At 44.9% G+C, this 12681-nt stretch overlaps 1 protein-coding gene across 1 annotated transcript in view; it reads left to right on the forward strand.

Annotated features, from left to right (window-relative positions):
- The window catches only part of OCA2 (OCA2 melanosomal transmembrane protein), a 288607-nt gene that overhangs the window by 42743 nt on the left and 233183 nt on the right, over positions 1-12681 (forward strand). Inside the window, exon 2 of the mRNA XM_053312437.1 lies at positions 3120-3415. Coding sequence (XP_053168412.1) covers positions 3153-3415 — 263 coding nt within the window. The 5' untranslated portion in view covers positions 3120-3152. The remainder of the gene's footprint in view (positions 1-3119; positions 3416-12681) is intronic.

Raw genomic sequence — 12681 nt, forward strand, 5'->3', positions numbered from 1 at the left:
GTACTTGCGTGTGGAACAGGTAGCATTTCTGAGAATGCTACCTTGGGGGTCCTGGACTTCAAAATGCTACCTATCAGCCTAAATTTGGATTCCAGGATCTCCCGACTGCATTTCCCCACATCGTTGGTGCCGATGTGCACCATGACAGCTGTCTCCTACCCAGCACTGCCTAGGAGCCTGTCTAGACGCTGCGTGATGTCTGCAACCTTCGCACTGTGCGGTCAACACGTGGGTCACAATCCCATATCTCTATCCCTCTAATGATCGAATCACCCACTACAATGAGGCCCCCACCCACCAGAGGAGTAGCCCCTGTGTGAGAGGATATGGGCTCATCATCCATGGAAGTAGTCCCTTCTAAAGGAGCATTTCCCTCTTCCTCAGACCGATGTCCTCCGTGCCCGAAACCTTCATTCTCCCTGACAGCAGAGGAGCTACCAGCCCTGGAGTGGGATGCCTCCATCACATCCCTGAAGGTCTCATCCACATGCCTCTCTTTCTCTCTGAGCTTCTCCAGATCCGCCACCTTGGTCTCAAGGGAACGGATTTGTTCCCTGAGAGCCAGGAGCTCCTTGCACCGAGCACACACCCATGACTTCTGCCCATGGGGCAAATAGTCATACATGTGGCACTCTGTGCAATACACTGGGAAGTGCCCCTTCCCCTGCTGACCTTCTATCTTCACACTGTTTTTGTTGGCTGTTTACAGTATTTAGAGAGTTTATTGTCCGTTTATGAGATAGTTTATTAGAAGGATAGGTCTCAGCTGTAATGGTCAGCTATTTAACTGTCCAAACAGCCTTTCCCAAGAATATGAGGGATACAAGGGAGGAATATGTACTTACGTTCTCTTCTCCACCAGGCTCCTTGTGATCCTTGTGATCGCAGGGGCTTGATCCAGGCTCCCCTGCACACTTCCTGCTAAACTCCTGCAAAACCCTACATCCTGTTTGCTATCCCTGTTCGCTATGTTCTCAGGCCTTCACCTCATATGTAGAGCAGCCTTCCAACTGACACACAGGATGTGAGTCAAAAGAAAGGAATGTGGGGCCTCTCCCAGCCTTAGCTGACTCCACCCCCTCCAGGCAGCCACTAAGTAAACACTGGAGTTAGGTAACCCTAACAACTCCTAGCCCTGTGATATCTTAACCCTAACAAGTAACCCTAACAAGTAAAACACACACACACACACACACACACACACACACACACACACAGACTAAGACCTACCCCTTAAAGAGAAACAGCTCCCGCAAAACTCCCCTCTTCCTGTTAGTTTGTTTGAAGGGGAAAAGGCTAGATGTTTAGAAAAGCTTGTTCACCTTCTCAGCTGTGTCTGCTCTTCCAGGGAGACCTGAGTTCAAATCCCCATTCAGCCATGATACTTGCTGGGTGACTCTGAGCCAGTCACTTTTCTCTCAGCCTAACCTACTTCACAGTGTTGTTGTGAGGAGAAACTTAAGTATGTAGTCACTGCTCTGGGCTCTTTGGAGGAAGAGCAGGATATAAAATGTAAATAATAAAATAAATAAATCACTAAACTTGGAGGTCCAGGCAGTGAAACTCACTATACGGAAACTGTGGGTCCATTTTTAGTCAGAACTGCAGTGCTGTTGCCTACATTCACATGTACACAGACAGTAACTGGAGGCCCCTTTAACTCCGGTTTAGTGTTATGTGTGAATGCGGCCATCTAAACCGCTTGGATAATTTTTTTGTTAAAAAGCATTAGTAGTTGTAGTTGTAGTGTGTGTGTGTGTGTCAGATAACCTGATTAACTCTTCCCTGTAGCAGTATCCACACACACACCCCAAATAAATATGGCTGATGCCTGCCTCTCTCCTTAGCTATGTTGACCAACTGGGTCACCATAGGAAGCTTACAGTGATATTTACAATGTATATATGTGAAGGTAATGTAGCCTATACAAATGGAATGCCTAGTAGTTCATATGGTTTGCAGGTATTCATTAGTCAATTAGTATATGTTTTGGTTAGTTTCACCAAATTGATAGCCAAAGGAATATATTAGCAGTATAAATGGCAATAATCCAAATATATGCATTTATGGCTTATGTACATGGGCACTTCCCTTGTTCCTGCTTCAGCTTTTGTGGCTAGATTAAGAAATTCAAGAAAAGCTTAGGAATGGTCAGAGGTCAAAGACTGGAAACAGTCAGTTTTACTGTAAGGACTAGAGATGCAGGCCATTTTCTCTTAAACTCAATGGCAAAACATCAATTGATTTCAGTGGAGATGGAATCGAACTGCCAAGTGGGTGGCAAATGGAGTATGTATGGGCTTTCTACCACCATAGATTTAAATATACTCGACACCTGGCTCTAGAGAGATGATGGAGCTTAGAGTCGGGGTGTCAAACTGAAGCCCTCCAGCTGTTGTTGGCCTACAACTCCCAACATCCCTGGCTACTAGCCACTGTGACTGGGGATGATGGGAGTTGTGGTCCAACAACAGCTGAAGGGCTGCAGTTTGACATCCCGGGCTTAGAGAATTTAATTTTCATACTTAGTAGTTGCACAATCCCTGTGTGGGTGAAACACTATAGATTTGTATACCTGTTAGGGATGTGCACGAACCAGTTTGGCAGTCTATTCACAGACTGCTGAACCGGTTTGAAAGGCCATTGTTCGAGCTGGTTCAAAGGTATGTGTTGGGAGGAGCTTTAAGGCACGGGAAAGGTGTCCTTCTCTCCCCTGCTGTGTTTCCCCCTCTGGTGCTGCTTCCAAAACTGTTGTCATGGGGACAGATGTATACCCTCTTGCCGCCCCAGTCAGCATAATACTAGAAGTGGCCAGTGGTGTGTGCATGCGGTGTGCTTGCGCACTGGCCACTTCCGGTATTATGCTGACCAGGGTGGCAAGAGGGTATACAGCTGCCCCAGTGACAGCGGTTTTGGAAGCAGCGCCGGAGAGGGAAACGCAGCAAGGGAGGTAAGGACACCCTCCCCGTGCCTTAAAGCTACACCCCCTGCCTCCTGGATGTGCAATGAACTGGTTCCGTGCACTTCACTAGTACCTGTTGTAGACTTCTGTAAAAGAAGTCATTATTGAATAACTTCTTTTTCTTTTTCTCTTTCTTTTTCGTCGGCATCCCTTTCAGGAAAGAAAGCAAAATTCATCAGGCAACAGAGCTATGTACTTGGACAACAAAGATGATGGCACACTCTCTAGAAAAGTAGATATGGAGTTGACACAGGCCCCTGTCCCGCATCATGTGGACTTGCTTGGAGATGTGACAGCAGAACCAATTTCCAACAACTTCAGTGAACTGAAACTATTGAAGGAAATGATAGCTGTGCAGGGAGAACCACAAAAATGCTATCCAAACAGTGAATCAGAACCAGACTGTTGCATTACCCTGGGGAAAGATTTCAGCCCACTTGCCATGCAAGGACGGTAAGACCAAGCAAAAATGGGATTTGTTCTTCAGATACATGTTGCTTTCATTCTCTGGCTCCATAATCAATAAATGTTTTATGTAACAACTTCCTGCAATATAAGGAGTGGGAAAGAAGCTTGATTAGGAAGGTAAACAGCCAATTACCTGGGGAGTGCTATTCTCTCAGCAGGTTTCAGAACAAATATATGTTTTTATAGCTGCTATGTGTACATACTTTTGCTATGTTTTCCAACATCTGGTGTTTTTTTAAAATTGATGTTCTAGTTAAACCAAATGTTCACCGAATGCAGGAAAAATGTCTTTGTACAGATAAAATGATACCTAAATTGCCAAAGTAAATCATAAGTCTATGTTAAGGGAACAAACTCCATAATTACTGTTGACTGCTCTGGACATAAAAGGGATGTATAATACTAGTTATGACAATGAGAACAATATACATTCATTCAGGGTTCAGTTACTTGGGGTGATGAGCATTTATGAGGAGCTACTTGTCTTTTGGTCTCATTGCAGGCAACCACACAGAATTTGACCCTAACTATGTGTGCTGTTTTATTGTCATACTGGGATTTTAAGCAATCACTCGAAAAGTATTGCACTTGCCTTAATTTTTTGTTCCTGTGTGCCAGTCTGTAAGGATACACACATAGGCAATGCACAAGCTCCAATGCATGTTTAATAGGCCTGCGATGCATTCAATAGGCCCGTGTAGTCTAAAACAAGTCAGATCTGGCCCAAAAGAAAATTGTTGGGAGGGCCAACCAAATTGTTGGGTCAGGTTGGAACGGAAATCCAATATTCTTTCACAATCTTTCAAAAAGACTGTGTTTCACCTGAAAGGCACCACACAGGCCATTTTAAAGTTAAACGGCCCGCATGCTGACTCTCGGTTCAGAGGTGTCTCAATGGCCATTTAACTTGATCTGACAGGAATGTCCGACAGAGTTCTGCCACAACAGGAGGGATTTTAGTCGGAGTTCCGACTGGCAAATGTCTCCCCCTTCTGTCGTGGCTGAAATCTTACTCCTTCTGATAATGTCTCACAGATGGCATATTGGGTCCAAAATGTATGTTGGTCCGACATGACTTCACAGCCCTTGCATTTAACATCTCGTTTTGTCTTGAAAGGCAGCTTGCCCACCACTACTGATCTTCCTTTGCAATGTGCAGCTGCTGGTGAGTGTTGGATGTGTTCTTCTAGGCCAGGGGTGGGGAACCTTGGCACTCCAGCTGTTTTTCAACTACAACTCCCACCATCCCCAGCCACAATCATCGTCTCTGGGGATGATGGGAGTTGTAGTTCAAAAACAGCTGGAGTGCCAAGGTTCCCCACCCCTGTTCTAGGCCATACTCTCAACTCATGTAATATAACAACAGGGCCAAAAGACTTGGTCAGTATTTCACAAGCCAAGAGTGCTAGGACATACTCCAGAACTGACTGCAATATGTGGTCTGTGGGCCACTTAACTTGATCCAGTAGGAGTATTGGATTTCCAATCCAACCCAACCTGACCCAGCAGTTTTGTGGGGCATGTCAGTTGATATAGACTAGCTGGTCTGATGCACTGATGAAAGGAAGGCTTTCCTGGACCAAGAAGTGGGCTCCCTTTGTCTTCTACATGGAAAATGGCTGCCTTCCAAGTAGCATTTTGCATTTTTCAGCACAACATTTTAAAATGTTCATAATATGAACTTCATATCCGTACGACTACCTCTCAGAGACCTGGAACACAATGATCTTCAGGAATTCTGCAAATATAGTTTATTTGCTTTGTGGACATGGGAAGAATTCTGAGAATGGTGTGTGTATGCATGCACAGTTATTTACACATTATGTTGAGTGCATGTGCAGCAGTACACTTCCTGTCTGTATCCTACATTTTGGGGTACAGGATCACTTTTAAAATAATTTTAAAGGTTCACTTTTAAAATAAATGCCTGTGCAGTTATTTACACAAAAACATGTATGTCTGTGCAGACTCCTGAATGCACACACAACATAATGTCTGAATAGGACTTTTGAATCATAGAATTGGGAAGTTGGAGAGGGCCTTGTAGGTCATCCACCACAGCTCCACATTCAAAAGTTGTCAACCGGATGGTGATCATGGATCAAGTTATAGCAGTTTGGTCCTGGACTTCCTGGTCCAGGGGCTACAAAGGCAGGAAAGTGGAGTAGAGAGATTTCTTCCTACTGAACTAGGAGTCCAGGGACTCCGAAGGCATGAAACAGGTGGGTGGCAGTTTTATGGGTAAGTGGGGTTGGTTGGTCAGAGGAAGCAGAGGTCAGTGCTGATCAGTTGTATGCACAGGAACAAAAGGACTCTATTTTATTTATTTATTTATTTATTTATTTTCTATACCAAATTTCCATCTCTGGTTGGTTTAAAAAAACATAAAAGAGATTAAAAATAAAAAACCGTAAAACAAATTTAAACCACAGTCCAGTGAAAAAGCTTGGGTGAATAAATGTGTCTTTAAATACTTTTTAAAAGTTGTCAGATATGGGGAGGCTCTTATTTCAGCATCGAGAGCATTTCAGAGTCTTGGGGAAGCAATGGAGAAGGACCATCCCTGTGTAGCCCCAAGTCGAGTCAGTGGCAACTGCAGATGAACCTCTCCAGATGATCTCAATGGATGGTGGAGCTCATAGTGCAGAAGATGTCATTTAGTGTCTGGGAGTTGTTCTGATTCCACTAGGGTGTGGCCAGTTGGTTGCTTAGAACCTCATTCTGTCCCTAGACACTGTTAATTCCAAATTGAGTTTTAGTCTCATTTAGAATGCAGGTGTTCTGGGGGCGGACTCTGCCTTTCCCAGGTTCTCTGCACAATATAGCCGATCATATGACCTACTTTCTTGTCCACCATGCCGCCTCTTGGTGCAATAATTGGCCTAGGTAGCTTGTCTTGCTCAAGATGGAAACAAGTGCCCAAATGGACCATTTTGCAACAGCTTATTTCCCATCCCCTTGACCATCTCCACTGCCCTTCTCTGAACCCATTCTAATTTATTAGTGATCTGTTTATCATTACATTTCTATAATGCCTCAAGCAGCCATCTCTATGTTCTTCTTATAAAACATTACTCCAGTGAAGGTCTGACTAGTGCAAAATAAAGTACTTTCCTTTATTCTACTTTATATTATTACTGCATGTGACTTGGAAATTATGGCTCTCTTAAAACAGCCCCAAATCAGCGTTTTTGTGTCTGTATTACAGTGCGGCTTCATGTTCAGCTTTGCATCAGGGAGCTGGGGCATTTCATAAATCAAAATAGCCTGAAGTAAGTGGATGTCCACTGCTGCTGCCACCACCTACTGTCACCTGGTAAGCTCACCAAGTGGCAGGGCCCAATGTGGATGCTTAGCAGGCAGTGGTGAGCAGTAATGGCAGCCGTGGACATCGTTCTTCTTTTTCAGTGGTTGAGCAAGTGGAACCTTAAATGGAGGTGGGCTCTCACTTACTGGAATCTCTGATATCCCGCCTGCTTTTTTTCAAAATATTCTCCTCCACCCACACTCCTTCCTCTTTTAGAACCCTGACCTGATCATATGCCTTCTTCTCTCACTGCAACCCCTTCTGCTACAGGGAGCTCAATTAACATAAAACACCTTGGCAGGCCAGTGTCACTTTATAAGTGTTGTGCTTAAAGACTTTGACTTTTGACCGCAGAACTGCAGTAAGTGGGAAGTGATCCAGAATAAACTGCAGTTATGTTTTCTCTCTTTCTCTGGCCGCATTTGCATGTGACATGAAACTGGAGGTTGCTGAACCTGCAGTTAATTTTTCTAACTGTGACTTGCATCACAGACGTTTGTTCAACTACAGCCCGGCAACCTACATTTCCAGGGCAGGAGAGCCTTTCCCTTTTCCTGGTCCACTGAGTCTGCATCCCAGCAAGCTCCATAGCACTCACATCTCCAAACTGTGGGCAAGCCATCAGCACATCTGCAGAACTGCAGCCATTGGCCATGATCTTGAAGGGGGCGTGCCAAGTGTGAGCATGCCTTTTCGGAATGAACTGCCCGCCCTCGGCAGGGAAACGGCATTTAAATCTCATTAAATGCCACGTAAGCCCTTCAACTGACAGCAATCGCAGCCCTGCCCTCAAAACAGCAACAAAACAGTCTCACACAAGCACAGTTTCTGGCAGCGGGGGGATGCTGAGGGGCACTATTTTTCTGCTACTCCAGGAAGGGAAGAGAACATGATGACTTCCTAGGGGAGGATATGTATATGAGGGAGGGCAAGGGATCCACTGAGGCCCACTGAGACCAAGGATGTTCTTGCAATAGCTCACCCAGGCAAAGCAGTGCATGGAGACCACACTTCTGCCCCTGTGGTGGATTGCTGCCAGGGGATTAGCACACTCATGAGAGGGCCAGTCAACTGGGGAGCAACTTAGGCTCACCAACCTTTTGGTCTTCCATCAGATTGTGCCCTCATGAATTGTTGAGCCATCCAAAAATTTTGAGCCATCCAAAAAGGGGGGGGGCATGCTTGTGTGGGGCCCCCATTCTCTCTGATTAATGATAGAACTTTTGCACAGTGATCCCCTCCTCTCCAGGGAAGCCTTTGATACAACCAAAGGAGAATTTGACACTCCATGTGTCTGGGCATTGCCAGACCGGGAAAACATCAGGTGTCCATGTGTCTGGGCATTGACAGATGAGGAAACACCAGGACTGGGGACAGCTCTCATTCATATATCCTGAGTTTGGACTGGCATTGTGGTGTATGCAGATCTGCTGCCATGGGGAATCACAGGAGATGGGAGCCTTGATTTCCAGTGACCTCAGGAGAGCATAGTCTCCATTCCAGCAAAAAATAAAGATGGATATGTTCAAATGGGCAGATGGGCTGGCAGAGGACCCACTTTGACTGCTTGTTCACGGCAGTCGCCAGGACAGGGAGAGATATTGCCAGGGTACCTGTGTCCGCAGCTTGCTTGTGCGGAACAACTAGGTTGGGTGGCCTCTGCCATTTGGCCCGCATGTGTGTCTCCATGACCTAGCACTCTCATGAGAGAGCAGTTCATGGGAGAAGGGCTTTCATCACACATTATTAGTGATTCTGCTTGATCCCTCTGTCCCCCTGGATGGTTCTTTTCATGAGTTGTGAAGGGGTATCCCCATGGCCTTCCACTCTCATGAGAGAGTGTTCTGCTCAAGAGTCGCATTCATCATCATCATCATCACACATGCAGGATTGCTCCTTTCACTGGAGGTAATGCTGATCCTGCTGTCCAGCCTTTCTCATGAGTAAGCCTAGGGACCCAAGGGGAAGGGGCTGGGGCCCCTTTAACCAACATCACTGTACAAAAATAGACTTGAACCATTCAAGAATTCTTGGGTGGGGCTGCCTTTGAAGCCTGATCCCTGGCATCGCTGCCCTGCCATATATTACCGTCCCAATGATCTAATGGGGCTGACCTGTTTATGTTGCCACTGGAACTGCATGTGCATGTGAATATACATCCCTAACATTTACTTAGTAAATCTGCAAATCTTCCTTACCCAAGCACTGTAGAAAAATAATAAAGCAGGCACTTTCAGCAAGCCTAGAGTCTCTTCTTTATGAATCTCATGCCAATGCCATACATTATGATGGTGAAGTGGCTGCAAATGAAAGAATGTTCCATGTTGGCTTCTCACACATAGCTCTTCTGCCCAATCGTGTAGTAAGAGTCTACTCCAGTTGCAATTGGCCCAGGGGATGTTCAGCACAGGGGTAGCTGCAATTTGCTCAGCCAGATTCATAGGGAGAGATGCTTATGTATGTTAGAGGATTTACAAAAGAGAAACATTTTTGGTGGCTTCCATGGCAGCACTGCGATATTTGATGCTGCCCTTAGAGAAGCAAAACCTGGATTGTGGGCTATTTATATCTTTTTAATTGTCTAAAATGTGGCTGTAAGGTTACTCTTGGACCTCTTAGTCCAGTTTTGGAAAGATGCCAGTGTCATGTGGTTTTCAATCCTCTTGAGATGGGCAGAGGTTTGACAGCTGTTCTGTCGTGTAAACCTCTTTTTAAATATACAGAGGCTTTTCATGTTGACAACTCTCTTGAATAAGGGGGCTCATAAGAGGTTTAGGAAATTATGAATGGTGTGAAGAGAGTGAAGAGAGAATTGTGATATTCTCTCTCAAAAGACTAGAACGTGGATGAAAACTGATTGGCAAAGCAGAGTTGGCATCAAGGATCAGTATCATTGGGCAGCAACTGATGCTTTTGTCAGCTCAGGATGAGCATGAGCAGCCACTATTGCAGGCACTGCAGATTGGGCCCCTGGGAGGCTTGGACCCACTCAGGTGGATGGACCCCTCCTCTGTGAGGTCAATACAAGGTCCTCCCCCTTCCATCCAAAGCCAGAGGGTAGTTGCTGTTCCTTTCAGGGTTATTGTGACATACTCATCCCCCACCCCCACCCCAGAGGGTGAGCAATTGGTGGCTGTAAGGAGCAGCCATTGCTGCCTCCACTTGCTCACCCCACAGCCTGTTCCTCCTGGTGAGGGATGGGCCCAGTAGCTTACTGTGGTTGGTTGGGTTGGTGGGTGAGGCATGAAGGTAGGGACTCCAGGTAGATGATGGGGACCTACCCAAGTTCATGCTGCTGAGAGCCACCCAGAGCCTGTAACTGGGCCATTCACGGCCTTTTTGAGAGTCTGAGAGGCCTTGGGACAGAATGCTGATTTGAGGTCCATCCCCCTTTTCTCTGGCTGATATACTACACAATGTTACACATGAAGTTGAAGGTAACATTTTGCATAGTTGAGGAAGTGCAAAAATCGCACAAACTAAGTTATGTGACTGTTCAACCATTAAATATAATGCTACATTGTCACACAATTTGTGCAGTTTTTACCCTTGCACAACTGTACAAATGTTATGTTCCATCCCATGTTCCATCCCATGTAGTTTGTCAGTCACTGTATCCTGTGTCAACATAACAACCCCAAATACTGAAGTAACTCTTGAACCTGGGGTTATATTTTAAATGATTAGTTTTACTGGCTTGAATGAAAAAGCTTGATCCTAGCATTTCAAATACTGAACCATACCTTGGAAAGGGCCCCCTCCATAGGTGGAGCCCAAAGCAATTGCTCCCCTTGCCCCATTCCCTAGGAAAGGGCCCTGGGCCCATTGCAGTAGATTCAGGACAAGCAGAAGGAAACACTTGTCAATGCTATGGATCACGGCAGGAATAAATGGCTTTTGGCCACATTAGGTAAGAATGGAGCCTCCTTTTTCAAAGGCCCTGTGCTGGGGACAAATTAGGAATAGCTCTTCCCATGATGCCCACTTCTGAGCTTCCTAGGCACATCTTGCTGGTCAACATTAGGAATGTTGGACTAGATAATCTGGCATGACAATTCTTATGTGAATGTGCCAATAGCACACTCACAGATACCTCATTCTAAAAATACTTTCAATATGTGAGGTGAGGCATCACTCCTTGTCTCTTGTGTAGGAAGTGTTATGCAGCAGATAAGCCCACGGAAGAACATGTAAGCCTGAATGAATGCATATTTTCTGTATTCTTAGGATGATTATTTCGCCTGCTATTGTTGATTTATGTAATGTGCTTTTGGCAGTCTTTTTAATTTTTTTTATTTTTATTTTTAATAAAGCAACCTCAGATAGATCCAAACTCTAATCTTTCTAGGAGCAACTTTGCCCCTTCAGTCATGCCAGTGACATGTGAGCACCAATCCTCTTTAGGATTTTATTGACAGCTGTTTCATCATGTAAACCTCTTAGATGAAAACCTGATTTTAATGAATGTGTCTGATAAAAGGAATGGTAAAGCCAAGGTGGGGCAGGAGGAAGGGGAGGAGAAGGAGTGATGAGGTAACTGGTTTTTCTTTGATTTTCAGTTGTACTAGTATTGATTATAAGAACAAATATGACACCACATTGCAGAAAATATGCAGATCATATCAGTCGTTGTTGTTAAATAGCAGTTTTACAGATTGACAGGGCATATTGCCTCAGGATACAGGGTTACTGTGTTTGCTTCCATTTCTAACAGGGAGTGTAGAACAGATACTACAAATGTTGATCAAAGAAGAAACCTTGGCTGCTTTTGGACATAACGGGGAACCTGAGGCAAACTTGCCTCTGGTTTGGCCCCCCACCCCACCCCAATGTTCGAATGATCAGAACTGTGGTTCCTGGATCCAACTGTGGTTCCAATTTCATCCCCAAACATAGGAAAGAACCCTTGGTCTGTAGTGAGTTCCACTCACCCAACCAAAGGTCTGTTCCTTCCAATGTGTTGTCTGGACCGGATTGGGATTTCATCCCAAACTTGAGTTAAGGGAGGAAGCTCCTCCCATGGGCTTCCATCCCATTGGCTGGTGCAGGCTGTCTTTCCAGGGTTGGAAGAAGTCTACCCAGCCAGTCCCACCTCATTTGCCGGCTGCCAGACTGAAGATTGTGATCATCTGGGAGCATCCCATGGGGGTGGAGGGATGGAAGCAAACTGTGGGTCCGATGGAGTAGTTTGCTCTTCTTTCTGAAAAGAACCCTTGCATTCTTTCACCAAAAGAAGTTTGGCCAGTTAAAAAGAGAATCCTCCCCCACCCTGTTTTTCATGTTTCTTTTTTAGAACAAACGTTGCATCATCATTTTTTGGAAATGACAGTTTTGGTTTCACTTTTTAAATTATTATTTTTGTCTTGTCTTCATTCACTCCACTAAAGACAGCAATACCTGTGCCCCAAACCTGTCAGGTAAATATATCGGGAATGGATGAAAACAAGCTTTTGAAGAGCTAATGCTTTTATATCACAGGTTAAATAGCAACATGTATCCAGAAGGTTGCCATTACAAATCTGTTCATAGTTGTATAACAGTATTAAAGAGGATTATACAGCCAGAAATATTTGTTCTAGTCTATTTAGTTAGAAACAGAATAACTCAGAGTCTATCCAGCAAGATATCAGGCCATTTTTTATACATTCAATGCATTTAATCTATAGACTACTCTTTTTTTCCTTTAACAGACATATGCTGCATTAACTCAAAACACAGCCAAGCCTGTTTTCTTGGGGAAGGAGGGGCAAGAGATCACACTTCAAATTTGGTGTGAACCCAGTTTAGTTCCTTGAGGGTCAAACAAGTGTTCCTAGTTCACCAGTCTTCAGATCCAAGATCCACAGCTTAGCTTTTTCTAATATACTAGCTGACCCAGGGCAGAGCATCTGCACTCCTAGTTCTCCCTGTCTCTCCGCCCCCGCAACTGATCCAGCTCCCTGCC

The sequence above is a fragment of the Hemicordylus capensis genome, chromosome 3, assembly GCF_027244095.1.
Source record: "Hemicordylus capensis ecotype Gifberg chromosome 3, rHemCap1.1.pri, whole genome shotgun sequence".
Classification (NCBI taxonomy): Eukaryota; Metazoa; Chordata; class Lepidosauria; order Squamata; family Cordylidae; genus Hemicordylus; species Hemicordylus capensis.